The sequence below is a fragment of the Marmota flaviventris genome, chromosome 1, assembly GCF_047511675.1.
Source record: "Marmota flaviventris isolate mMarFla1 chromosome 1, mMarFla1.hap1, whole genome shotgun sequence".
In the NCBI taxonomy this organism is placed as follows: domain Eukaryota; kingdom Metazoa; phylum Chordata; class Mammalia; order Rodentia; family Sciuridae; genus Marmota; species Marmota flaviventris.
This window is the reverse complement of record NC_092498.1, coordinates 23,244,085-23,268,253: the sequence shown is the minus strand read 5'-3', so window position 1 is coordinate 23,268,253 and position 24,169 is coordinate 23,244,085. Positions and strand designations below refer to the sequence as shown.

Below are 24,169 nucleotides of genomic sequence, written 5' to 3'. Positions count from 1 at the left end.
TAGCTCACTGTGCTACTACACAATTCTACACAAGCTCACCTTCAGGACAAATAGGTAAGAAAGACGACAAAAAAAGAAATGATAACAGCTTGGATTCCCACACACATGCTCATATAACAGGAGTCCCTTTGCTCAGAAATAGTTTTTAATCTCAAGATTTTAGGTGACCATATCACCATTGTTACATCACAGAGAAGTTGTTCCACAGCAGGGGCTACCCTCAGGACAGGAATAAGAGAGCAAAAGAGAAAAACAAACAAACAACAAAAAGAGAATTCTCCTCCATGTTCTGCAGGGTCCTTAAGAAACCAAACCAACCAAACTAAAGTACAGGACAAAGAAATTTAATTCTCTCTTGAGTCTTATTGACCCTGCCCACTAAACAGTTCAGGATTCAGCCTGCCCTTGGTTCAAATCTCAGGTATAAAGAATAATTTAGCATGGAACTCACTGTTACCATATTAGTCATTCATTAAGCACTGTTTATTCTCCCTAATTCATCTGCTCCTATTTACTTTCTGGAGGCCTCAGATAGTTATCGTTGTATTTTTGTCTAGGGATCTTTGTTGTAGTTTCTGGGAAATATGGGCTGTAATGGCCTTATTTTATGTCAGCTAAAACTAGAAGTCCCTTGCTTTCACTTTTATTCACTATTGCTCATTTCATTACAACTTAGAAAGGAAGTTTTACGATGTGGCATCATTTCATTATCTTTCCTCAAAAGTCTGCTACAATTTCATTTCAAAAGGGAGTAACTATTAATCCAAATAATTCAGGTCAGTTGGCTTGCAGACAAGGCAGGAAAAAGCAAAGGGAAGCAAGACACAGAAAGGTTTCTCATTACCCATCAATGAAACCACTTTCTGCACTCTGCCCACGTGTAAGTGCTTTCTTGAGATAGCCCTGATGATTCCAAGTCCTTACTTGAAGGAGAAAAAGGATTATATCATGTTTATCTCCTGCAACAAACTTTGGTTGCATGTCTCATACAGGAAAAGAACTTTTCCAGGTATTAAAAATGCAAAGTTATGTAAGATATGGTTCTTTGTTCTCAAGAAACAGTACAGACAGCAGTCAAATATACAAATAACTGCAGTAGAGTGAAGTACTAGAATATAGGAAAAAGAAAATTATTATGAGAACAACAAAGAGAATAACAACTAACCTGTCAAGATTAGGAAAGTTTGTGCAAAGATAGGTATTTCTGTCAAGAAGAACAGAGAAGTCAATACATACAATGAGCTATGTGGAAAAGGAAATAGGATACTTCCAGGCACAGAGAGAAATGTGCAGGGTATTAAATAGTATAAGAAGTTTGGGAAAGAGCAATGGCACTGCTATAAACTTCCAAGAATGTCAATATTTAGATGACAGGCAGAAGAGTAACCACTTCTAGAGACGAGTAAAACAGGATCATCAGAGATGGGAGGAAAAGTAGGACAATGGTTTCTGGAAGCCACAAAATTATAGAACTTCAGGAAATGTTTTTTAAAACTATGAAAGAAGTCAAGATAAATGTGGACTGGAAATTCGCTTTTGGATCTTGCAATTAAAAGACCACTGTGGTGGGGGGGTGTTGCTGTGGCTCAGTGGTAGAGTGCTTGCTTAGGACGGGTGAGGCCCTGGGTTCGATGCTCAGCACCACATAAAAAACAAAACAAATGACAACAAACAAATAAATAAAATAAAGGTTACAGTCTTTAAAAAAGAAAGAAAGAAAGCAAAAAAACACTGTGTGATCCTTGAATGGGAATTTCACTACAGTGGAGGCTAAGTTAGATTATAATGTCTCACTCCATTTCTTATTCTAAACCATATCCTGGCAGTCACTCCTCAGAAGCAATTCTTCAAGGACAACTGCACCTTTCAAAGAGAAAAACTGTTTCAGGCTTTTATATTTCTTACCAAATGGATGGACTTGGCTTCTTAGTTCCTTCAGGAATCTCAAAGTCTCTATCACCTACCCCCCATTCCACACCGAACACACACATTATCCCACAAATGATTTCAAAACTGTGTGCCTGGTGACAATCTCTACAACTCATATATTTCATCCCAACTCATGGTTAAGGAACTGTTCATCTGTTTTACTGAGATGTGGAATACAACTTACCACATACTGATATCCACCCCCTCTAACCAGCCCCACAACAATACTTCTGAGTGAAGGATCATTCCTGAGAACAGACTTCCAGAATCTAAGCACTCCTCAGATGTAGACTTTCAATGGGTGAGTCCTTCTAGTAATGGATAGGATAGTATCACTGAATGCTCAATATACTTGATTGTCCTTGAAAGAACGATCAAGGCTTCTTTGGCAAGGCTCTAACGCGCAATAAAGCAAGGGGAGAGCAAGGGGAGCACCTTTACCCAGTGAGCTTGGTGAGCTTGGTGAGGGTCTCTTTAAGGGACCTATTGGTCCTTTCAACCTTTCTGGAAGCCTGGGGCAGTAAGGGCAATGCAAATGCCAAGGGAGTGATAGCATGTGAGCCAGTCCCTGAGTTACCTGCGAGGTGAATTCTGGGCCATTGTCTGATTGGATAGAAGTGGGCATCCCAAAACGGGGGATTATGTGAGTCAACTACAGTGGAGGCCTGCTTGTTAGAAGTGGGAAAGGCTTGTTTTTTACTCGAGGCATGTTGGTGAAATCAATCTGCCAGTCTGCAGCTGGGGTATGACCACGGGCCCGATGAGAAGGGAAAGGTTTAGGTTTTAATGGAGTATTGGTATTGGTTCTCTGGCAGATCTGACAAGCAGAAGTGATCTGTTGTAGGAGGATCTTATCGCATGGGGAAAGGGTGAAAAAGGAGTGAAGGAAAGTTGGTGAGACTCTGTGGACTAGAATGGAATAGAGAGTGAAGAAACTGGAAGAGTTGCTGGGGATCTTTGGGCCGATCCCTGGTGGTAACGAAGAGTAGCAGAGAGGAGGTAAAGCTCTGTAGGGCAGCTGATCGAGCCGCTTGATCGGCCTTGGAATTCCCCATAGTAGTAAGGGAGGAGTCAGTTTGGTGGGCCTTGCAATGGATTATTCCCAGTTGGGAAGGCAGCCTGGAGGCTTATAGTAGGCCAGAAATAAGTGTGGAATTAATGACTGCCGTCCCTCTGGTGGTAGCCCCCCTTCTTTCCAAATGGCTGCGTGGGAGATCAGGATATGGAAGGCATATTTGGAATCTGTATATAGGGAGAGGGTTTTTCCCTCCGCTAGCTCGCATGCCCTTGTGGCAGCTATGAGTTCAGCTTGTTGGTTGGTGGTATAGGGTGGGAGAGGTTTTACCTCTATGATGGATGAGAGGGAAACAACAGCACCCCGCCACTCTAACCCCTTCGTGTATAAAGGAGCTACCATCTGAGAACCAGACGAGGTCTGAAGAGGGCAGGGATCCCTCAGAAATGGTGGTAGGGCAGGATAAAATTGTCTCTAATACCTCCAGGCATTTGTGAACGGGATCTTGTGAGGGAAAAGATGGGAGGAGGGAGGCAGGGTTTAGAACCCTGGAAGGAGGAAGTGACTGTAGCCCCTTGTAAGTGAGGAAATCCTTTAGAAGGTGAGGAGATGAGATGGTTAGTGGGGAGCCAAAGGTAAGCTTGTGTGCTTCTTTCTGGAGGTCATGGGCTGCTGCTAGGGCTCTGAGGCATGGGGGCTAGCCCCTGACGGTGGGGTCAAACTGTTTGGATAGGTAGGCCACTAGTGCAAACGTGGGGCCATATTCCTGACCCAGAACGCCCAGACTTTGTCCCTGTTTTTCATGTACATAGAGGGTGAAGGGTCGGGAGAGGTTGGGGAGATGCAGGGCGGGTGCCCAGAGGAGGGTCTTTTTGTAAAGGGCTTCCCTACAGCTGAGGGTAGGGGTTCATCTTGAGGGCCCTTGGCTAGATTATATAGCAGCCTGGTGAGGAGGGAGAAATTCAAAAGTAATCCAGGCTCTGAAGTACCCAGCCAAACCCAAGAAGGAGAGTCAACTTTGGTCTTTGGTGTAGGTATAGACACAATAAGCTGTTTTCTGTCTACTGTAATGGCCTTTTTCCCTTGAGTGATACAGAACCCCAGATACATGCTATTTGGGCCTTTTGTGGAGAGGCCCGATATCCCTTTAAGGCCAAGAAATTAAGTAGGAGAACTGTGTCATCTGTTGAGTGCCCTTTAGATGGGCTAGAAGAATTTGTAGAGGTTTGCAAGGGGTGCAGAGAGCAGGACTGGATCAGAGCAAGAAGAAAGCCTAGAAGAGATCCCTTAGAATGGAGGGATCCAGGGACCCAAAAAGAGGCCATCTGCTTTGGTTGTCTAAGGGATAAGTGGGCCAGACCTGGGTACTATATTTGATCCAAGAAGCATTGTAGGGGAGAGTCGACCGGCAGAGAGGACACATTACCCATGTAAGGAGGAGGGAAGAGGACGCAGAGAAGGAGGAAACTGATTTATTGGCAAAAAGGGCGTCCCTGCTAGAGCCAAAAAATCAGGAGTGCCTTAGTGGCAGGTTCGAGCTGCAGAGATTGGTCGTCACCGAATCCTAACAGTCGAAGCTCTCATCCTGGACGTGGGACGTGGGAGACCTTGGCCAAGGCTTTTTGGACCCCTCCTGGAGAGGCCGGATACTCCCAGGGCCGGAAAGAGGGGAGAGGAAGCGGGGGTGGGGGGGGGTGGGGGGGGTGGGGGGGGGTAAGTGTCTCTCTAGTGGCTGAGTCTTAAAGTGAGAGGACTAGGACTTTCAAATCTGCCCAAGGAAGGAGTCCCTGAGGGCCACCGTAGCCTTAAAGGCTGTGGAGGGGTGCTTTTCTTCCCACAGGTGGGCAAAGAGATTTGCGGGACGATTATCAACATATTACAAGAGGGTGGATTCAGGGCACTGGGGGTAAAAAGATTGGAGGTGGGAGGCCAAGGTTTGTCCAAAGAGGTGTAGACTAGCTCAAAATCCCTGAGGAAGGACAGTCCAGGTTAAAGGCAAAAAGATATCCTTTAAATCTATGACCAAGAAGTGGGTGGCAGTGTAGAGGATCTGAGACAGCAGAGTGTATGGTTGGGAACCAAAGGATGTATGGGCCTAACGGAGGTGTTGATGAGTCATAGATAGGACCCGTTGGGCTTTTTTACCGCTAGTATGGGAGTATTGTAAAGGGAATGAGCAGGATGGAGGTACCCCTTGCTAAGAAGGTCCTGAATAATAGATTGTAGGCCCAGAAGAGCTTTTGTGGACAGGGGGTATTGAGCCTGATTTGGGAAGGTGTTAGGATCTTTGAGATGAATATTAACTGGTGGGCAGGAAACGGTGGAGGGGGTGTGGGTATCCCATACAATCGGGTCAACCAAGTTAGTATGGTATTTCATGTCAGCCTCACAAGTGGAGCAGAATGGCCAGTCTTCTGCCAAAAGGGCCAGAAAAGATGAACAGGCCAATTCTGGGGCCTGACTGATGCCAGGAGCCCGTATGTTGATTGTTGTATTGAATTGAGAGAGAATATCTCAGCTGAGCAAAGGAACTGGACATTGGGGCATAACTAGGAACGTCTGAGAGAATGGGAAGTTGTCTATGGAACAGAGAAATAGGGGAGTCTTTCTTGGATAGATGGTCTTTCCTCCTACCCCAACAATAGGAGAGGTGGACGGCACTGTTTGCCCCCAGAATTCTGTCAGGACTGAGAAGATAGCCCTGGTGTCAAGGAGAAAGTCAACCTTGCGTCCATCCACCTGAATCCGCACCCTGGGTTCCTGTCTATTGATCGTTATAGCTGGGGACAAGGACCCAAGGCACCGTCAATCGATTGCCATGCCCAGAAGGTCGGAGGGTTCCCTGGCCATAGGCCTCCTATGGGATCTAGGACAGTCAGAGCCCCAATGACTTTGTTATTGACATTTAAGGCATGGAGTATGCGGAGTGTGTGGTATGGGGCATGCCCCGGCCCAATGTCCCTCCTTGCCACACTTGAAGCAGACACCCAGGGGGGTTTTCGGTGTTGGGCGGCGACCCGAGGAAGCACCCTGCAGGGCCTGGGCGAGCATCTGAAATTTCTCAGTCTGGGGAGTGGCAGGGCCATGTTCAAGCTTTTTTAGTTAGGCCCAGATGTCTGTGGGGTAGCTCTGTGAGAGGAAATATGTCATAAGGACATGACGGCCATCTGGGGTTTCGGGATCTAGGTTAGTGCTGAAGGGCTTTTGTAAGCCAACCCAAAAATTCCAATGGGGTCTCTTGTAATTTTTGGAAATTGACGGCCTTACGTGACGCTTTTTTGAACCCAGCAATAATACATGCGGAGAATCGGTCCCTACTCTGTATGCCAGCCTGTGTATTATAATCCCAGTCGGGAGTTTGATCTGGGGCAGCAAGTGGCCCGGGAGGGTGATTTTGGGATTAACTCAGTGAGTTTCATCCACATGGGCTCTGGCAAGTTCCCAGACTCTGGTATGTTCCTCAAGAAGGAGAGTATTAGCCAATAACATATAAGTGAGGCTATAAGCTTAGAGGACCCATTGAAACTATCTTCTGTGGTGAATGAGCCCAACCTTCGCTGAGTTGCGTGAGGTCATTCACAGAGAATGTACCCGGATAATGCCCTCAGGTCCAGCAACCTCTCTTAAAGGGGCCATGGTTTGTGGGACTAGGGGCGGGACCTAGTTTGGGGGGAACTAAAGGTATCGGCCGAGTCAGGGGGAGCACCTAAGGGGCTGGACGGAGCCGATGGGGGTGGTCGGTAGGGAGGAGGTTCATCTGTGGGACAGGTAGGGGTGAGAATGAAGAAGAGAAAAAGCCTCAACATAGGGGAACTCCTTCCACTTTTTCGAGCGCTCGCAGAAGTTAAACAGATCTCTGAGAATTGCGGGATCTAGGGATCCTCCTGGGGGCCATTGACTTTGATTGTCTAATTGATAGTAAGGCCAATCTTGTGTGCAGAATTTAATAAGGGGGAGTCTGAAGAGAGGGAAGAAGAGGCCCCCATAGGTCAGGAGATGACAAGGTTGGTTGAGAGAGAGAGAGAGAGACAGAGAGGGAGGGAGGGGATTGTCTGTTCTTCCACCCTTCAGGACCTCTCGCTCATGAACCGGGTTCCAGCGAGTCCACCATGACAAGGTCATGGTGGGGTGCATTCTCTCCTCCAGACTGGGCGTCAGAGGTTTGCCGGACGATCACGGTCAAAGCCCCTGCATAGCCCGTCTGAAGTTGGATACCCGATAGCCCGTCCAAAGGGCGCTCAACAGATGACACAGTTCTCCTACTTAATTTCTTGGCCTTAAAGATATCGGGCCTCTCCACAAAAGGCCCAAATATCATGTATCTAGGGTTCTGTATCTCTCAAGGGAAAAAGGCCATTACAGTAGACAGAAAACAGCTTATTGTGTCTATACCTACACCAAAGAAGCCTTCTAATGTCTCACCTTAGGAAGTCACCACTTTAAGACTCAGCCATGGCCGTCCCCTCATTCCTCCCGGATTGCCTACAGAATCCATACCCATCTCCGAAACCTATGCCCTGCCCCTCCTCTTCCATCTACGCTCTGAACTCTGGCGCTATCAAGACTGGCTCCTTCCTGACCCCAGTCTCTCTCAAAACCCTACCTCCTTAACACCTGGTCAACTTGTTTACTATTGCCACCAGGGGAAAAGTCCCTCTAAAACGAAAATGGGAGGGTCCTGCTCAGGTGACTATGTGCACTCCCTTGGTGGCCAAACTCAAGCTGTCTAATAACCAACTTACCCGGTGGATTCACATTTCCAGGCTTAAGCCCGGCACTCCTACACCTTCATCAGAAGAGCCAACAATCATTACCTGTCATTAAGTACTCTTGTCATCCCTCCCCACAAGATCTCCTCAAGCTCCGCCTCTCCCGTGTCTCTGTTCTTAGCCCAGTGTTCCATAAATGGGTTCTGCTAACGCTCCCCCTCATTTCTGGCCCCTCTTGGGTCCTCTCTTTGCCCTATATTCAAGGCAAGTGACCCTAAGGGCCCCCTCCAGCCAGACCCCCTTCTCTTCCTTACAGACCCCCTACTTGCTTGGATCTGGCCGGTAGTGGGACCGTTGTGTGTTGTCCTTCTGACAAACCACTTAGGTGTCCAGAGCATGGTGACCCCTGAATAAGTGTGATCATAAGAGAGCACTTTACCAGTTGCCTTCTGGGCCTAAGGAGGAACGTGTGTGTTTTGTTTACCCTCCTAGTTTTGTAAGAAATCCAAGTATCAGTATTTAAAGTTGAGGTGTTTCACATGAAACCTGTAGAGTTCTGACTGCTCTCAAAGGGAAATATGGTAACAATGGGCCACCGTCCTCCCTTGGCCTTTGGCCGCCTTCGAGAAAAGCAAAGAGATAAGCAAGCTGGTACACCCAGTTAGGAGAGAGTTTGAAGAGCAGCCTTAATAGAGAGGGGAGGGAGCTAGACTGGACTAGGAATGAAGAGTGGAATTGAGGGTGTTAGGTGCAGGACAGGCTGGTCTGCAGGTCATGCCAAACAAAGTTAGCAGCAGGATGACCTGGCTTCTCAAACCGTCTGTCTGGTTCTTTATCACCTGTTTGCTTCAAGCCCAAATGCCCAAGCCCCCGCTCAAGGCTGAATACTTAACCCCGCTTGTGCCAACAAGGCAGCTTGCAGACCCAGAGACCCCATTAGATTTGGGCTATAAAAACTCCCTGTGCCTGTTCCTTCCCTTTATCATAAAGTTCATTCAGACTCCAGCTTCTCCTCAGGAATTACCAACTTCCTGGCTACTGATGATACCTCCAGTAAAGACCTATGCCGAATGGACTGACATCATCATGGATCTGTGGTGGCAAGGAACCTTCGTTGATACCGGTCTTCTCTGCCCTCCTGTGGGGGCGCCTTACTTCCCTCCTCTCTTTCTCACACTGCCCCATTTCATCAAGGAGCAGCCAGAATGAGTAGACGCCCACTCTCATTTAATAACAAAGAGGGGGGAATGTTGGGAGTCGCCCTGGCTCCAAAGACTAACTCCCCATCCCCCAAGAAGAGCCTTCCAATGGTGAGCCCTGCTGGCTCACATGATACTGCCGTCCAATGGTGAGCCCTACTGGCTCACATGATCCTTACCCACCAATCAGACTAGCCCTGCTGGCTCACATGATCCTTACTCACCAATCAGAAAGTACCACAGCCAACTGTCAAACCGTTCAACCATTAAACTGTCATGACTGTCAAACCACCCCCGGCTCTATAAATATGCAGAGCTGTTCCTCAATAAACGGGCATTTTCTCCGATGGCAAGCCTTGATCGTTCTTTCAGTTCTTAAGGCACTAACTAAATCTCTTCAAGTTATTGTTTTAACTGAGTTATAATTTACATACAATAAAAACAGACATATGTTGTTAAATGAGTTTTGGCAATTGTGATTACCCATATAACCTCCATCCAAAATAAATTACTGAACGTTTCCATCACCTCAGAAAGTCCCCTTCATTCTTTTTCTAGACTATTTCCTCTAACCCACCAGACTTCTGGTTTCTATCATCACAGATGAATTTAGGTTATTTTAATCTACATCATCTAGGTTGTATTCTTATGTGTTTTTCTCTTATTCCAATATAATGTTTGAGAAGGTTATCCATGTTGTTGCCTAAATAAGGAATTTGTTCTCTTTCATTACTGTGTAAAAATCCACTGCATGAGTATACCACAATTCATTTATCCATTCCTCCACAGATGAACATTTGGGTGGTTTGAAGTTTATATAACAGAGCCCCTTTGAAATTAAAAGCTCTAAAATGTATTCCCCCCCCAACTTTCTGGTTAGTATTTTCTCCATCTCAATGAAAGCTAAGAAACTACACCCAAAGCCCAAGTGGCACCCACAAAGGTTAAGAAAAAGGAATTATGACACATTCTGTGTAAATATGTACATTTTCTGCCTTTTGTTCCACTGTACCCCCTTCTCTTATAAAAGCTGTTTGAATTTATGAGCTCCCTGAAGATGGAGATTTGGGACAGAAAAGCCTCTATCTTCCCCAAGACGGGTTTTGAATAAACTTATTCTCCTTCAATCTCTGTCTCCCAAGCTCTAGTAGAGCAGTAAGCAGTAGAACCTTTGATTCCCAATAACATAGAGGTCTACCACAAGTGATCAGAAATTCTTGTACAGTCTTTTTTTGTGGCTATGTTTTCATTTCCTTTGTGTAAATACCTAGAAATGGTATTACTTGTCACAGGGTGAGTATGTGTTTATAAGAAACTGCCAAACCTTTTCTAAGGTAGTTAGACCAAGCCTCTTTCCTATCTACAATTTGTGAGTTTCAACTGATCTACGCAATACTCTGTACTAGAGCAGACTTTTTTGATTTTGTTATTGTCAAGCCTTTTTATTTTATCCATTCTAGTCAGTGTAGTATGATATTTCATTAAGGGTTTTATTTATATTTTCTGGGATAATAATGTTGAGAACATTTTCACGTGCTTATTGTCTATTCAAATATTCTCTTTTGTGAAACATCTGCCTTCTGGTTTCCTTAATCTCTATAGTTTCTTGCAATAAAACACAGCTGTTTATGTATACAGAATGGTCATCTACAATATTAGTCTTCTATTCCTTTTATGACAAATTACCACAGCTAGGGACTTAAACAACATAAATTTATTATTTTACAGTTCTGTAGAATAAAAGTCCAACATCTCACTGGGCTAAAAATCATTGTGTCATTAGCCCTGTATCCATTTCACATGCAAAAATACACTCTCCCAACCCCAAAATCTCTCCAAATTTTACACACTGCAGCATGAATTCAAAGTCCAAAATCTCACTGATTCAAAAGTACCCCAGTGGCCTATTTCCTCTAGCCCCACCGCCCAATAAGAATTTCCTCTAACTAGGCCCTACCATCAAATATGAATCCCTGAAGGGGTTAATCTATTTTAGATGAAGTCAGAGCCCCCATGATCCAATCACTTCCCCAAATCCTCACCTTTAAACACTGCTACACTGGGGACCAAGCCTTTAACGCATGATTCTTTAGGGGACCATAACAGTGAAATTTTTTTTTTTTTTTTTAAAGAGAGAGAGTATTTTTTCATATTTATTTTTTAGTTTTCGGCAGACACAACATCTTTGTTTTTTTGTATGTGGTGCTGAGGATCGAACCCAGGCCGTACACATGCCAGGCGAGCATGCTACTGCTTGAGCCACATCCCCAGTCCCCAATAGTGAGATTCTTGATATAAACCATCCTAAAGCAACATACCTCTTCATCTCTGGACCCGTGAAATCACTCAAGTTGCCTGCTCCCAAAATACAGTGTGAGAATGCCATAAGATAGCATTATGAATTATTCCCATTCAGAAACAGAGAAAATAGAAAAAAAGTCTCTGGTCCCTATTTTAAAATCCAGCCAGGCAAACAGCAATAAGATTCTGCCTGGGCAGAACTCCACAGAGTTCTCACAGCCACCCCATAGGCTTGTGCCTCTGTCCTTGGAGTCACCACCATTCCTTTTTCATAAAGGGTAGACTGCATGTATTCAAAGCTGAGTAGTTCTAGTAGCCTATTTCCTGCCTGGAGAATTCTGGGCTGTTGACAACTTTCTTTCACTTCATCCTCTTTCACTTCGTGTCCAAGCTGATAGAATTTCTGCTGGCATAAGATTCTCAAGAACCTTGTGGGTCTACCATAAAAGTACAGAGACTCACTCCATTACACAAGAGGCTCCTGTACAGATCTTGCCTAGATAATCCCATCTCTATTTTCAGCTTCTGCTTAGATGCTAAGGGAATCTATCAGTCTTATCCTTGATCTCTTAAGTGTTCTGTGTGAGTGACTACTCTGACCTTTTGATCTGAGGTTCCAGCAAAAGGTTGTGCAGTAACTCCTTTAGCTTTTCCACTAAAAATACACTTTCCTGGCTGTGAATCTTTTGATTTAAGCACCTTTGCCTTTTGGGTAGACTGCGAATTTCCAAAATTATGAAGTCCTAACTCTTTTTTCTTTAATCTCCTCTCAGTTTACTTCTCTACTTTAAAATTTTACTAAGAGCAGCAAAAATAAACCAAGTGCTTCTTCGACACTTTGCTTGGAAGCCTGGTAAATAGTCAAGTTCACTGCTTATAAGTCCTGCTCCCAACATAATCTCAGGAGAGAATTCTGCTAAGCTTTCTGTCGCTATAATAATAAGAGTCCCCTTTTTTTCCAGTTTCCAACTTCCTCATTTTTCTGAGTCACCCCAGCAGCATCTGTAGTGTCCATATTTCTACCAATTCTGTTCACAATGATTTAGGTCATCTCTAAAATGTTGATCTCTCTATCCCACTCATTACTTCTTGAATCTGGTATAGCCATTAACATCCATATTTTTGTTAATAACCTAGGATTGTTCTACCATCTCCCCAAAATGATTCTAGCCTGTTCTCATTGTCTAACTCCAAAGCTACTTCCATATTTTTAGGTACTTTTTATGGTGCCACCCCTCTTCCAGGTCCCAAAATTTGCATTAGCTTTATATATATATATATATATATATATATATATATATATATATATATATATATATATATATATATATATCAGGGATTGAACCCAGGGGCACTTAACCAGGGGCAATGAGCAACATCCCCAGACCTATTCTGTATTTTATTTAGAGACAGGGTCTCACTGACTTGCTTAGTGTCTCGCCATTGCTGAGGCTGACTTTAGACTCATAATCCGCCTGCCTTAGCCTCCCAAGCTGGAAGTACAGGTGTGTACCACCATACCTGGCTTGCATTAATTTTCTATGGCTGCAAAATACCACAAACTTAAAGGTTTAAGATAATATTCATTTCTTTATCTTATATTTGTATGAGTTAAAAAGTCCAAAGTAAGTCTCACTTGTCTAAAATCAAAATATCTACAGGGCTGCATTCATTCCTGGAGACTATAGGGGTTATTATGGTTTGAATATGTTCCCCAAGAATTCATGTGCTGGCAGATTAGTGCCCAGTAGTAATGTTGAGGTGGTGAAACCTTCCAGAATTAGGACCTAGTAGAAAGTAGGTTAGGTCACTGGGGGCACCACCTTCAGATGGAACTAATGTAGTTCTCTCAGAACCCAAACAGTTCTTGAAAGAATGAGTTGTTATAAAAAGAAGAAGCCTGGCTCTGAATCCTTCTGGCTTCCTGTCTCACCACATGATTTCTTCTGCACATACTCCTGGCACTGTGATGTCATTAACCATGTGACCCTTGCCAGAAGTCAAATGGATGGGACTAGCAGATCTTAAATTTTCAGCCTCTAAAACATAAACTAAATAAACCAATCTTTCTAAAGTACCCAGCTTCAGGCATTTTCTTTAAACAATAGAAAATGGACTAAAACAGGGTAAATCCATTTTTTATTTCAGCTTCTAGAGGTCACCCATGCTCTTTGGCTCATGGCCCCTTTCCTCTGTCTTCAACTTCACAACAATGGCATCTCTCTGACCTACTTCCATCATCACTCTCTTTACTGAACCTCTTCTTCTGCCTCCCACCTCCATTTTTAAGGATCCCTGCCCTTACAGGACAATTATTCTACCTACATATCTAGTAACCACTTAAAATGAACTAGAAGTAAACCATAATTCAAGGTAGTCTAGTAACACTCAGAGAAGTACTAATGACTAAAAGAAATAAACAAAAAGCAGGTGACTAATTAAACTTTCCAAATATTTAGTGAATCTAGCAATATAACTGTTGTCTGTTTCTTACTTGCAGCAGACACTGTTAGCTGACTAATCCAACACCCATTTGCAATCCCTTCTCCCTTGCCTGCCCCTAATACTTGGGCTACAAAAGCTAAATACTCACTTTCCTGGCCTCCTAAGGATAGTCATATAACACAGTTGTGCCAAATGAAATCTAAAAATTGCCTTGGGAAAAGCAATTGCATTCCTGATAAAGAGGCAGATGGTGCTGGCACTCCCTGGCCCACTTCCCAGTAGCCCTCCTGCCTTGAGTGTGGTGCACTGCCAGTAATTCAGGCATCTATTTTGCAATAATGGAACATATCCAAAAGAACTCAAGAGACACCAGCCCTGCCACTGTTGAATGACTGAACCAACACCAGCTAGTCTGTGCCTCCAGACTCATGGTTATATGAGGAAAAATAAACTCTCATCTTGTTTTAAATCACTGTTTACATCTGCTTTCCTGACTTCAGCTAAAATCTTTCCTAATTGAAAGTATATACTGCTGGTTAAATACAAGCACCCTCTTCCAAAAATGTATTTTGTTGTCCAAAAACCATATCCAGTTAAATAAGTTATAATTAATAATTAAAAAGGCAACTTTAAAAAATAACATTTATCATACATTTTAGAACTATAAATTGTACATGGTCATTCTAAGACATTTTGAAATTATCAAAAGCTTGGGAGAAAAAACAGACTGTTAGCCGCAATCCCCAAACCAGAGATAACCTACTGGTAACATATCACTATACTTCCATCCATGATTTTTATATGCATACATAAAATATTTTTAGTGAGACTATATGGAATACATAGATTGAATCCAACTCTCAGCACTAAATTTAGCAAGGACTTTTCTGTATCATTAAAGATGTATTAAAAATATTTTCAAAAACTTAAAAATTTTTCATAGAATGATTATAACATGGTTAAATCATTTTATCAATGATAAGACACATAAGTTATCCTTTTTGCTAGTGTAAACAGTGCTGCAACATACACTATTGTATATCAGTTTTGCTACCTCTGATCATTTTCTGATGATAGTTGCAGAGATGTGGTATTACTGAGCCAAGGGAATAAAATCTTTTTAGTCATTCAATAAATGCTACCGAACTGCTTTGTAGAAAACCTGAATCAATTCATTACTCTACCTTCTGTATACAAGAATATCAGTCTCTCTTACTAAATGTTGCCTTTTTGATTTTTTTGTCAATTTGAAGAGTAAAAATATTTAACTAATTGTTGAATTTTTAATGTACATTTTTTTGGTCACTTAAAATTTTGTGACTATCTAAAGATATTAAGATCCTTTACACTAGCTATTTTACGAATTATCACTTGGTATTATTTTTAAGAATAAGAGTTCTTTATATAATATGGATGGTAGCCTTTTGATGTTATACTGTAAATATTTTATTTCAGTGTCTCATTTACTTCTCAGTGCTATTTATATATTTTATGAGCATTTTTAAGGTAATAAATTCTATTGGCATTACTCTATGATTTATTTATGAGGGGTGGTTTTTACATGCTGATATCTGCATTTTTTGAAAAGAATGCTTTAAAACACAATATTCCTTTAGGCTTCCTTACAGTAAAGAAAAAGGAAAGTCAACAAAGGAGAACAGAAAATAGTTCATAAATATATCATCCAAATTTTGATACTAGTAGTCACATACCTGCTTGTGACAATTATCACATCCTCCGAGATGGTAGCCATTTCTTTGATGGTAAGGTAGCACATTCTCCTCAATGTTTGCTGAAAAATTATTTACAGAAGGTAACAGGTTATTCAGAAAGAAATGTTTTCTTTAATTTCCGAAGTAAGGATTCCTAGTACAAACACTTAGAGAGAGAGTCTTAAGCATATTCTTACCTGCCAAAAAAAAAAAAAAAAATCTTTTAACAAAATGTCTAGGTAAGAAAATATTTAGAATATTATTATTTCCAGGGCTGGGGTTGTGGCTCAGCAGTAGAGTACTTGCCTTGCAGGTGTGAGGCACTGAGTTTGATCCTCAGCACCACATAAAAATAAATAAACAAAATAAAGGTATTTAAAAAAGAGAGAATATTATTATTTCATAAGCACAAATACTTGATGCCTTGACACCCTGGGAAAAAAGAAAAACTGAAAAATTCAGTTATATGGGTCTTTTTACAGAGAGTTCTGAACTTAGACTCTGATAGTTTTAGTTAAAAGACATAGTTTTCATCAAAGTGTTAAAGGCTTGTCATGGAAGAAGTATTTTTACAATGCTTAAAAAACATGTATGGAGAAATGTTCAGCCTCTCTTCAGTGTATACCAGTGTTTCTCCTGAATAATAAATGATTTGTGCCAACTTTCACTTATCTCCTCCTTCCCTAAAAACACTCTGAATTTAAAGCTTATGCTTTAAATGTATCATTTTTACCATCATGTCTGGTAACATATAGACTCCAGGTTACTTCCTTATTTAAAAAAAAAAAAATTACACACACACTTACACACTATTACCTTGCTCACTGTCACTCTAATAAGAATTGGTGATCTTACCAGCCATATAGACCTTATCCCTGAAACTCTGACTTCTCCATTTCCTGACCTCCTTTTAATGATCCTGTCCTTTCTCCCATAAAAAAATCATTCACTTCCATTGTCACAACCTTTATCATTGAGAGTATCCCTTTCTATTTTATTTCCAAGCAACTCACTCCCCAAATACCACTCCTGATCCAACCATTCTTTTCATTCCACCATGACCTACAATTTGTTGATCCTATTAACTTATGCTGACCCAATCAGGCCTACCACCAGAAACCTGGCTGCAAAATCAGAGCCACACAGAGGCAACAGCCTTCCATGACTTTTTTAACAGCAACCCTCTAAGATCCACTCCAACAGTGTGAAATGCCTCATTTTCTAGTCTCATGCCTCTAATAAATACTTAATCCCATAATATTCTTAGTGATTCCACTTCCCTGATTGAACACTAAATTTCTGGAACAGAAAGAGGTTAAAGGGAAACAGTACCTGCTATGAACTAAGATTATTTCTCTGATTTGATTAAAAGCATTAATGACTCTGTTTCCAGTGGTAAAACACAAGTAGTCTAAGGTATACAGAGGCAAAATATTTAAATTACCATCTGCAGGCAAGGACCTATGAAAGACAAAGTAAGCTGATGACATCAGAGAACATTTTAGTAAAAATAAGTTGCTAAAAATTTAAGTTGTTGGGTTAGAGATGTAGGTTAGTGGTAGAGTGCTTGTCTAGAATGCACAAGCCTTGGGTTCAATTCTCAGCACCACAAAACAAGTTTTTATTATAAGTTGCTCAATAAAAATAATGAAATAACTAGTTGTTCCTTAGTATAATGGAAAGCTATTCTGCGGGGAAAATAAAAGGATAAGCTTAGAGCTTTAAATGCACAGCTCAAGATCTGTATAAGGGATCAAAAATCTTCTATAACTACCTTAATGTCAAGTGGCCACAGAATGGGAAGGCAAATCCTGCAGGTAGCTGAATTCCAATGCAAATTTAATTCAAACTCTTGCAGGAGCAGCTTATGTTAAAGTTAGCACCTTGACTGGCAAGAGGGCCTTGAAAATTGAGATGGGGACACATGAACAGAATCTGATAAAGGTGAGTACCTAGAATTCCTAAATTCTGCCAAGCATTCTTTGCCAACAGAAACAGTTCTTCATTTCATGTCTGAGGAAATTAGTCCCCCTTTGCCTTACAGGGAACTGATGATCTACCTAAGGATCTACTCCTACAACCTTACATTAATCTAGACACATGACCGGACTCAAATCCCAGGAAATCCTGGGGATAGAACATAAAACATGACCTGTGCTAATATGCAATACATTTGAAAAGAACAGCAAGACTGGCCAGCTTGGGCTGTAGCTGTAGCTCAGTGGCAGAGCACTTGCCTAGCATGTGTGAGACAGAGGGTTTGATCCTTACTACCACATAAAAATAAATACAATAAAGGCATTCTGTCCATCTACAACTACAAAATAAAAAAAATTTTTTTAAAGATTGGCCAATTTATGCTAATGGCTGAGAGACAGAGATCCTAGATCACATTTCTGTATGTTTCTGTGTTAGAATTGGGCAGAAGAGAAATATGTGCCACATTTACATGAAAAGAAAAGCAGCAGCCATTACTCTCTGAAGGTTGGGTGGTCTGTGGTAATGAGAGGCAGATGCAGAACTGCTGGCAGAATTAGTTTGTCTCACTCTTCTCTTTTGCTATCCCCTGCCCCTTCTCTACTCCATAGTCAGCTCTTCTTTACTGCCAGCCCTGCTGAACAAAAACCTCAAGTACTCCAGAAACTTGACTAAGAACTGACAGGTGTGGTAGCTATGCACACTGACTTCTATACCAGTCCACCTTTGCAGTGTCATGGCAGAAACTGAATATTAACTGTTTTTTATAACTGCAGGGTAGATCTGTGGAGGAATAGCTATAATACTATATACTTTCATTAACTCAATTCCTTCATTTTCACATGTCCTTTAATGAGCATTTAAAAGTTTTATAAAGACAGTTTTTCAGTAATTTTAAACATTTCAAGCAACCCTCCCCTAATTTAGAACACTCTAAGTTCCTTAGGAAAAACAAATTAAAAGTTTTTTTCATTGAAAAGAATAAAAAAAGAACTTACATCATTAGATTGAAACAATCGGGTCATTGCAAAGAAGGCTTCTGTAGCTTCCATAGTTCCAAAGTGTTCACCCTAAGTAAAATGTAAAACAATTTAAACTGAAATATGTATGTGTGTGTGTGTGTGTGTGTGTGTTATGTGTGTGTACACACATATACATACACACACCCACAACACACACGCACACACACACACGATTTTTTTTTTAGGATATTTTCTTATGCAAAAATCTTTCAGAATTCAGGAAAAAAAAATCCTTTGTAAACATTCTGCCTCTTGGTGGTTTTTCTGGCTTTCGATTTATAAACCCACATGGCTATTTATCCACTTCTTACTTAAAATAATTCAGTATCACACACTACACTTAAAAGTTCTAGATTAGTGTTCTCTAGGCTTTCAGTAGAAATTGTTTTTATTTCCTTCAAGAAGGATTTACCAAGAGGCAAGTACAGCTACTAATAGAATAGAATGTTACTGCCGAAGAGCAGAGATCATACCTTATACATTTCTATAATCTAATGCCCAGCACAATGCCTGACATATGATAGGAGCATAATAAATATGAAACTGTAAAGAACTGTCTATGAGGAATCCCAGAAAACGCAGCAAACTGGGATCCAACCAAAAGGGTCAGACTCAGATTTGTCATATTAATAAGATTTACAAGGCTGCTAGAGATCTGAAGACACTGGCCCAAACCTTAAAAATATGATTCAGAACAGAGCTTTACAAACTTAAAGTAAATAACAAATTATCTGTGGATTTTGCCAAAAACTGCAGATTCCAAATCAGTGGAATCCTAGGGTGAAGGCTGAGATTTTGCATTTGTAACAAGCTCCCAATGAGGCAAAGAATGCTGATCCAGGAATCATATTGAGTAATAAGGGTAAGATAACCTACTGTCACTTATTTTCAAAACATTCATATCATAGAATATCTGAAATAATGCCATTTCAATATTTAATTTCTTCATTAAGGGCAATTTATATAAAATTTTAGGCTCAATCTCTTTTCAGAGCTTCAGATTTCACATCAAATATAGCCAGTTTTCAATCTATTTACCATGGGTGTTAAGAATAACTTTTTTTTTTTTTTAAGAGAGAGAGAGAGAGAGAGAATTTTAATATTTATATTTTAGTTTTCGGTGGACACCACATCTTTGTTTGTATGTGGTGCTGAGAATCGAACCCAGGTCGCACACATGCCAGGCGAGTGCACTACAGCTTGAGCCACATCCCCAGCCCAAGAATAACTTTGATTAAAAAAAAAAAAAAACAGCAAAAGTTTTTATTTAAAAAAAAAAAAGTAAAAAAGGTTTGACCACTATTCTAGAAGTGTGTGATACTGAATTATTTTAAGTAAGAAGTGGATAAATAGCCATGTGGTTTATAAATTGAAAGCCAGTGAAAGTTTAGAATGAAAGACAAAGTATAATAAGAATTTTCAATTATTTAAATCAGAGTGTTCAACTTGCTCATTAGCAAGAGATTACCTTCTTTCTGTCATAAATATTTACTGAATACCTAGAAGCCCATGTACTTTATAGTTCTATTAGAAAACCTTAAATCCCTATTTTTTTAAGCCATAGTCAATTTGGATAAATTTTTGTAGCACATTTTGTGTTCAAATTGGTTAAACCTACTTTTTGACTTGAAATTCAGAGAACATATGGCTCTGTCAACTCCAGTAGAAACTGAAAAGTATTTTTCCATAAAGCTCTAATAAGAACAAGGAAAAAAGATAAAAATGAATGTTCCCAAACCTGTTTATGTAGTTAGCTGTGTTTATGCTATGCTTGATAATTTCTTTATCAAGATAATGCAGTGTTTCAACATGAGTTGCCCTATTAAAACTGGTATTGGCCAATGTAAAAATATGGACACTCTGAATCAACTTTGTTCTAAATTATTTATATAATAGGTTTAACCAATTTGAACACAAAGTATGCTACAAAAATTTATCCAAATTGACTATGGCTTAAATGTTCCTAATATGCGGTCAAAGAGGGGTTATGCTGTTTGTGAACAAATATATTTTATTTAAAACTATATGATTATTGCCCAGTCTCCATTTGCAAAAAATATAGCTTCATTAAATCTCTGGATGAGGTTTTCAGTTACAAAACAGTAAAGGTAAAATATTCTCTCAGAATTCAAATTGGAAGCTAAGTTTTCTTAGCATCATATATAAACTACCTGATACATATGGTATATTATTTGCGTGTGTGTGTGTGTATACATGTACTTATATACATAATACAAACATACACACACACACATATATATGGGATCAACAAAATCATAAGGCTCTATGATTTTGATCATATGATCAACAAAATCATAAGGTTCATGTTTTTTAAACAGTTTGAAGCAAAAAAGTAAATAAATGATAAAATTAATAATAATAAAGAATCTACATTCTTTTTTTTTTTTTTCTGGTTGTATACAAAGTATATTCACACCAATTCGTGTCTTCATACACGTACTTTGGGTAATAATTATCATCACATTCTACCACCATTTATAACCCCATGCCCCCTCTCTTCCCCTCTAACCCCTCTGCCCTATCTAGAGTTTCTATTCCTCCCAAGCTCCCTCTCCTATCCTACTATGAATCAGCCTCCTTATATCAAAGAAAACATTCGGCATTTGATTTTTTGGGATTGGCTAATTTCACTTAGCATTATCTTCTCTAACTCCATCCATTTACCTGCAAATGTCATGATTTTATTCTCTTTTACTGCTGAGTAATATGACTCAGTGGTAGAGCACTTGCCTCGCATGTGCAAGGCCCTGGGTTCAATCCTCAGCACCATATAAAAATCCTCAGCACCACATAAAAATAAATAAAATAAAGTTGGGGGCTGGGGATATAGCTCAGGCTTGCCTCCCATGCACAAGGTCCTGGGTTCAATCCCCAGTACCACCAAAAAAGAAAAGAAAAGAAAAAAAGAATCTACATTCTATGACTACAATTTTTTTTTGTTTATTTTGTCCACTATAACCCTAGTGCCTAGAATAGTGCATAGGACACAGTAGGCATGCAATAAATATTTGCTGAGTGACTCAATGAAAATCATTCTTGAATGCTACTGTGGGTTCAGTACTATTCCCATTGCTTGATATTTATTTCACTTAATCATTATAATTCTATACAACAGATATTATCATAATGCCAATTTGCAAAAATGGACATTAAGGCAATCAATGGTTAAATTATTTGCCCATAATCAGATTACTGAATATGAATATTCAGTAGTAATATTGAATATTACATTAATAATGAATAGTGGAATAAGAATAATAAATATAAATCTGAATATTAAAAATCAAAGCCTTAAAACATCACTATTATACAAAAAAAAAATCTAAAATTTGTCTGACTTTACAGTATATTTTCAGAGAGACATAAAGACCCCTAGATACATGTAAACAATGTGTGCTAACTAGTGGTTATTAAATTCAAATCAATGTATTTGTTGAGAATATACTATATGCTTAAAGCCAGTTTAAATACTTCATAATATAAAAATAGATTTCATAGTCCCTTGCTCAAGAAGTTTTACACATTGTTCTGGTGAATAAACATTTTGGATTTTAAAATTAAATGAATTTTTAAAAAAATAATTATATTCCAGAAAGTAGTTTCTGTATGTTACACATGTGTTTCTATTCTAGGACACACATCTAAGGAAAATAAAAATAATTTACCTGGTTCAATAAATAAAGAATCTTTGTAAGAATATGCAAACATCTTCTTGGATTGATGGGGGTTTCATTGAATATACGAGCCTACAGAAACATGCAAAATATTACTGTTACATATAGTGTATTTTCTACCTTTTTCTAAATCAGAATACAACAAATCAACTTTAATAATGAAGACTTTTAAAATACAATATCCAAAGAATGTTAGTTGTCTCTAGTCCTCAGTTTACTATGGTAGCTGATAAATTATTAGATACGGCCTTGATTTTCCAGCCTGTATTTCCTAATTCATTCCCTAAGGTCTACTACAACTTTATGGGCTTTATCTGTTAAGAAAGAGTCAGAATTTTTACCTACCTCATATGAATGCAAAATGCTCAATATCTAACTTCTTCTAACAACCTTGCACTAAACCCCTCTTTTCACATTTTATTTAATATTACCAATACATGGCAGAGCCTGCATGTCTTTGCACTTCTCTCAGCTTTAGATTCTCCTGTGACAAGTCCTCTTCCTTCTCCCTCCAGTTTATATGCTCTGCAATCAGTTACATTCCTTAATATTTATTTCGGAGGTCCTGACTCTAGTATCCCAGAGGTTCTCTGCCCGCCATTCTAAAACAGAAAAGAGGCAGCACAATGTAATTCCAAGTCATACCTCCTGTAAGACAGCACTCTTCTCCAGATGCTGGAAAGGATTGGAACCACTACCTATAGCATAAAACAAAAGAAATGTCTTCAGTAGCTATCCTACATACTTATTTTCTAGAGAAGGGTACTGAATGCTTTAGAAATCTCACCTAAGTGAGACCTCACTTGGCTACTACAGTGATAGTCATTACTAGTATGTATATAAATTGAATAAAATCATTTTGATACGAGTTCTGTCATTTGACACAGTGTAAGAGGTTGGACTTCTCTTTTGCAGGAGTGTCTTCATTCTCTACCCTCTTTTTTATTCCCATGAATGTTTATAAATATGTGTCATTTCCACAACAACCAAGATTAATGAGATTATGGTAGGGAACTTTTGATTTTCCTAAAAGCAAGCCTTATTTTATGTGTTTTTAACATTTACTGAGAGGCAGAATTGGAAGAGTTTTGCAAAGAATTACATAAACAAAAAGTTGGATGGGGCCGTGGAGGTTAACTACCCCAACCCTCTTAACGCACTACGTGAGAGTAGCCACTAACACTGACAATTTTTTTTCTTTTTTGAGGTGACTTGGCATATTCCCGGTTTGCCTTGGACCACAGGCGGGTATAAAGACGCAAGTCACTTTGGGATGCCTGAGCGTTAGTCCATCAGTGTCCCACGGGGCAGGTTGCCCCCCCCCCCAGGAAGATTAGAAGGTACAGACACCTCAAAGTCCATATATACGCATACGCTGCATCGTCTACCCCAGCCCCGAGAACAGGGCGCTCCCATTCCGAGCCTAACCCCACCAGCAACCCCCACGCTGCCGCAGAGAGCAGCGCACGCACTCCTTAGCCCCCGCCAGGAGCCCTCCGGGAAGCAACACGGAGGGGCTTCGTCGGGGGCGGGAACGGGGGTGGGGACAGGGGCCGGGGCGGAGCCGCCCATCAGGCCCAGGCAGCGCCGCGCGCCGAAGCGGGAGCGCGCGGCCCAAGGGGAGGCCCCGGCACCCGGGGGAGGGGCTACGGGCAGGCCCCCGGCAGGAGCGGACGGCCCCTCGCACGGCGGCGCCCACGCCCCCAGCCCCGCCGTTCCGGAAAGCAGGTGGCGGCGAGCGAGGGAAGGGGACCCCCGAGGCTGAGATTGAGAGTCAGAAGCCCCGCGCGTACCAGACTCTTCGTCCTTCTTGTCGAATTTTTTAATCATCTTGGACGACTTCCCAGCGCCCAGACCCACAGCAACCGTCCCAGGCGCCGCTGCCGGCAAGCGGAAGAGGCTGCAGGAAGGCCGGCCCCGTGTTCTCTCGCCGGTTGGGCCTCCAGGCCGTCACTCGGGGCCAAGGCCCGCCCTCCCGGGCCGTCGTGGCCGCCTTCGCCCCCTGGGGACGTAGCCACGCCCTCCCTGGCCGCGCGGGGGCGGGGCCAGGCGCTGCCCCAGGGGCTTGTCCCGCCCACCCAGCTCGCGCCTCCGCAGCCCAAGCCTGCGGCAGCTGCAATGTGATTTTATTTGGTCAGCGATTTCTGCAGACTCCTCCTATCCCT

General features: G+C 41.1%; 1 protein-coding gene across 1 annotated transcript in view; it reads right to left on the bottom strand.

Moving 5' to 3' along the window:
- The window catches only part of Copg2 (COPI coat complex subunit gamma 2), a 135,488-nt gene extending 111,595 nt beyond the window's left edge, over positions 1-23,893 (bottom strand). Inside the window, exons 1-5 of the mRNA XM_027950112.2 lie at positions 23,798-23,893; positions 22,650-22,702; positions 21,996-22,076; positions 18,286-18,357; positions 15,311-15,390 (exon numbers count right to left, since the gene is read on the bottom strand). Coding sequence (XP_027805913.1) covers positions 15,311-15,390; positions 18,286-18,357; positions 21,996-22,076; positions 22,650-22,702; positions 23,798-23,834 — 323 coding nt within the window. The 5' untranslated portion in view covers positions 23,835-23,893. The remainder of the gene's footprint in view (positions 1-15,310; positions 15,391-18,285; positions 18,358-21,995; positions 22,077-22,649; positions 22,703-23,797) is intronic.
- Between the last annotated feature and the right edge of the window lie 276 nt (positions 23,894-24,169).